Source organism: Otolemur garnettii, unplaced genomic scaffold (genome assembly GCF_000181295.1).
Source record: "Otolemur garnettii isolate 467f Iridium unplaced genomic scaffold, OtoGar3 scaffold00067, whole genome shotgun sequence".
In the NCBI taxonomy this organism is placed as follows: Eukaryota; Metazoa; Chordata; class Mammalia; order Primates; family Galagidae; genus Otolemur; species Otolemur garnettii.
The window spans coordinates 8481472-8485714 of NW_003852462.1; the positions used below are offsets into that span (position 1 = coordinate 8481472).

Here is a 4243-nt window from a genome sequence, read left to right on the forward strand (position 1 = left end):
GCAACCTCCAACTCCTGGGCTCAAGCGAGTCTCCTGCCTCCACCTCCCAAGTAGCTGGGACCACAGGCACCTGCCACAATGCCTGGCTATTTTTTTTTTTGGTTGCAGCCATCGTTGTTGTTTGGCGGGCCCAGGCTGGATTCGAACCCACCACCTTAGGTGTATGTGGCTGGCACCTTAGCCACTTGAGCCACAGGCGCTGAGCCGGGTCCTTTAGCTTTAAATGACACCTCCGAAATTTGTATAAATTGAGTATCGTACATACAGAGGTTATCACACTGATAGCTCCCAAATTTATGTAAATCCTAGACTCAAACAGCTCACCACCTACTTGCTGTCTTCACTTGGACAGACTTATGACACAATGTTAACCTGACATAGTTTGAACTCTTTCATCCCCAAACCAAGCCCTCTTCAAGTTGTCTCCAAAAAGTTGCTCAAGTCCCCCAAATTCAGGAGGCAGCATCAAGGTCTCACTTCCCACAGCTAGCCCATGGTAAGTCCAGCAGCTCTGCCTCCAAGACTATCATGGCCCATTGATGTCTCTGTCTCCACAGCCACCTCCTTTTCAAATGTCTCCATTGGGCCCCATCCACTTTGGGCCCCTAATGGCCTACACTCTACACACAGCAGCCCGGGGAATCTTTTAAAAACATACATCAGGGAGGCATCTGTGACTCAGTGAGTAGGTCACCGGCCCCATATACCGAGAGTGGTGGGTTCAAACCCGGCCTTAGTCAAACTGCAACAAAAAATATCCAGGCATTGTGTCAGGCACCTGTAGTCTCAGCTACTCCGGAGGCTGAGGCAAGAGAATCGCCTAAGCCCAAGAGCTGGAGGTTGCTGTGAGCTGTAACGCCAAGTCACTCTACTAAGGAGGGGACAAAGTGAGACTCTGTCTCTAAAAAAAAAAAAAAAAATACATCAGATGGGCGACACCTGTAGTTCAAGTAGTAGGGTGCCGGCCCCATATACTGGGGGGTGGCAGGTTCAAGCCCGGCCCTGGCCAAAACTGAAAAAAAAAAAAATACATCAGATCATGGCCTGCTTCCTGTCCCCCTTGGAATAAAGTTCACCATCCTCACCAAAGGCTGCATGGCCACCCTCATTGTCTGACCTTGGCCCCAATGTCTGACCTCTGACCACTCTCCCCTTGCTGGCCATACCAGCCACTCCACCAAGCTTGCTCCTGCCTTAGGGCCTTGGCAGCCTAATGCACCTCTTCACAGATCGCACGCTGTCACCTTCTTGCGATTCTGGTCTCAGCTTCAGTGTTTCCTCCTTAGGGAGGCCTTCTTGACAAATGGAGCTACACCAACACTCTGCCACCCCACACCCTTCCCCCAGTAAGTCTGGTCACCCTCAATCCCATATTTCAATTATTCTTCATAGTCCTTTTTATTGTAAAAAGCTATCTTTCTTTTTCTTTCCTTTTTTTCTTGAGACAGAGTCTAACTTTGATGCCCTTGTGCTGTGGCATCATAGTTAACAGCAACCTCAAACTCTTCAGCTTAAGTGATCTCTTGCCTCAGCCTCCCAAGTAGTTGGGACTACAGGTGGCTGCCACAATGCCCGGCTCTTTTTTGGTTTGTTTTTTAGCAGGCCAGGGGTGCGTTTGAACCCACCAGCCCTGGTGCATGTAGCTGGCACCCTACCCACTGAGCTAAAGGCATCACCAGCTTGCTTTGTTCAATTCTGTGTCCTCCCTCCACGGATAGCCTTCATTAAATACTTGTTTTATTTGTTGCCCTCAGTAGAGTACCGTGGAGTCAGCTCTCAGCAATCTCCAGCTCTTGGACTTAGGCGATTCTCTTGCTTCAGTCTCCTGAGTAACTGGGACTATAAGCACCCGCCACAACGCCCAGCTATTTTTTTGTTGCAGTTTGGCCAGGGCCAGGATTCGAACCTGCCACTCTCGGTATATGGAGCCAACGCCCTCCTCACTGAGCTATAGATGCTCCCAATTCATGAAATACTTGCTGAATAAACTTAACTGTCTCTGAGCAACCAAACATTAAGGGGTCAGAATACTGAAACTCTAGAAACCAAAATCCCTCTCTCAACCAGAATAGGATTTTCTTTTCTTTTCTTTTTTTTGAGACAGAGCCTCAAGCTGTTGCCCTGGGATCACAGCTCACAGCAACCTCCAACTCCTGGGCTCAAGTGATTCTCCTGCCTCTGCCTCCCAAGTAGCTGGGACTACAGGCGCTCGCCACAACGCCCGGCTATTTTTTGGTTGCAGCCGTCACTGTTGTTTGGCAGCCGGTGCTGGATTTGAACCCACCAGCTCAGGTGTATGTGGCTGGCGCCTTAGCCGCTTGAGCCACAGGCGCCGAGCCATGTTTTCTTTTCTTAAACAGTCAACAGGGAAAGAAGTTTTCATTTGGAAGGAACATTCCAACCTGCTGAATGAAGAGATTGTCCAAATTCTCCCATGAACAAGCTGCAGCCACAATAACCAGACACACCTCAGTTCAGGACTGAGCATGTCAAGAAGTCAACACCTGGCCTGTAGCACAGTGGTTACGGTGCCAGCCACATACACCAAGGGTGGAGGGTTCAAACCCGGCCCAGGCCAGCTAAACAACAACAACTGCAACAAAAAACAGCTGGACATCATGGTGGGTGCCTGTAGTCCCCCGCTACTTGAGAGGCTGAGCCCAAGAGTTTAAGTTTGCTGTGATCTGTGATGCCACAGCACTCTACTGAGGGTGACAAAGTTAAGACTCTGTCTCTCTAAAAAAAAAAAAAGAATAAACAAGACTTGACCTTTATGCTCAAGTTTTCATTAAAATCTCATAAAAACTTTCTGAACTAGGGCGGCACCTGTGGCTCAAGGAGTAGGGCGCTGGCCCCATATGCCGGAGGTGGCAGGTTCAAACCCAGCCCCGGCCAAAAAAAAAAAAAAGAAAAAAAACCTTTCTGAACTAGGTGCTATCATTATTATTATTAATTACTGAATACAGGCCCATAGATTTAATGACTAATCCAAGGTCACACAGATACTAAGTGGTTAAGTACAGATTCAGTCTCCTGTCAAATGTCAACTCCAAGTTTTAACCCAACCCCCACCCCATTACCACCTTCAGAACTTGAAGGGACATATCTAGGGTGGAGTACCACATGGATGCAAGGTGTTGAGTGAGGACCAAACACTGGCCGGGCCTCACCTGGGCTGAAGAGCTGAGCCCAGAGGCGCTGGTGGTCCTGAAGCAGATCTGCTGCTGGCATCTCCAAGAGCTCCAGCATTTCCTTCCGTGCCAAGTCCTGGAGCACCTTGAGCTCCTTGGATGCTTTGCTTTTGAGCACCTGGGTGTTAAGGGCGTCTGAGATATGCACCACCCACAGTACTGTCTCGTCCACCTGTGTCTTGGGTGCCACTTGGAGCCGGTTCACTAGCTTCTTGGCAGCCACCACCACCAGGTGCACCAGCCCTGTGGGAGTAGGCGGGGATCGGCCAGAGTAAAGGAGGAACTGATGATCTCCGACCTTCTCCAGGGTGCTGGTGAAGGCCTTGGGGACTGGGCTAGCTGTGGGCCCCACAGTCTGAAAAGCCGCCACCCGCTCCGTGGGGTTGTTAAGTTGGATGCGCTGCAGATAGACGTGGGGTCGGCCCCGGTGCGCCAGAAAGTCCTCTTGCAGCAGCACGCAGTCGCTGCCGGACCCCGCGGCAAGGCCAGAGGCCGAAGCAGGCCCAGGGACAGCAGCTCCAGGGCCAAAACCCGGGTTCCCGAGCTGCAGGCAACGCACCCGGCGGAGGAGCCCCTCCCGCAGCAGCAGAACCGCCTCTCTAGCTTCAGCCAGCGCGCTCAGCGGCCGTAGTTGCACGAAGGGCACGAAGTCCGGCGCGATGGCTGGCTCCCGCTCTCCAGGAGTCACCCACAGCCGGTTGGCGGCCACGTCCAGGGCCAGGAAGCCGTTTGCCACCAGGGCCGGCACTCCAGGGCCCAGCGGTACAGCCTCGCCGCGCTCCCGCAGGCCGCGCCAGGCGCGGGTGGCCGCCTCCAAGCAGGCAGAAGGCTCGGCGGCGCCCGGCTTGCCGCGGGTCCAGGGCAATAGGTGCAGGCCGCCCGCAGCTCGCCGCGCCCCGGAGCCCCCAAACCACAGAAGCAGCAGCAGGAGGCCGAGGAGGCAGAGGAGGCGGCGGGCCCAGCTGCTCGACAGCAGTCCCGGCAGCCCCTTAAGCCGCTGCTGCAACCACATCGGGCCGCCAGGCGCGGGCAAGGGAGCGGGAGCGGCCGCC

General features: G+C 53.5%; 1 protein-coding gene across 1 annotated transcript in view; it reads right to left on the reverse strand.

Moving 5' to 3' along the window:
• KIAA2013 (KIAA2013 ortholog) overlaps nt 1–4237 on the reverse strand; it is an 8925-nt gene extending 4688 nt beyond the window's left edge. Inside the window, exon 1 of the mRNA XM_003793284.3 lies at nt 3171–4237. Coding sequence (XP_003793332.1) covers nt 3171–4203 — 1033 coding nt within the window. The 5' untranslated portion in view covers nt 4204–4237. The remainder of the gene's footprint in view (nt 1–3170) is intronic.
• Between the last annotated feature and the right edge of the window lie 6 nt (nt 4238–4243).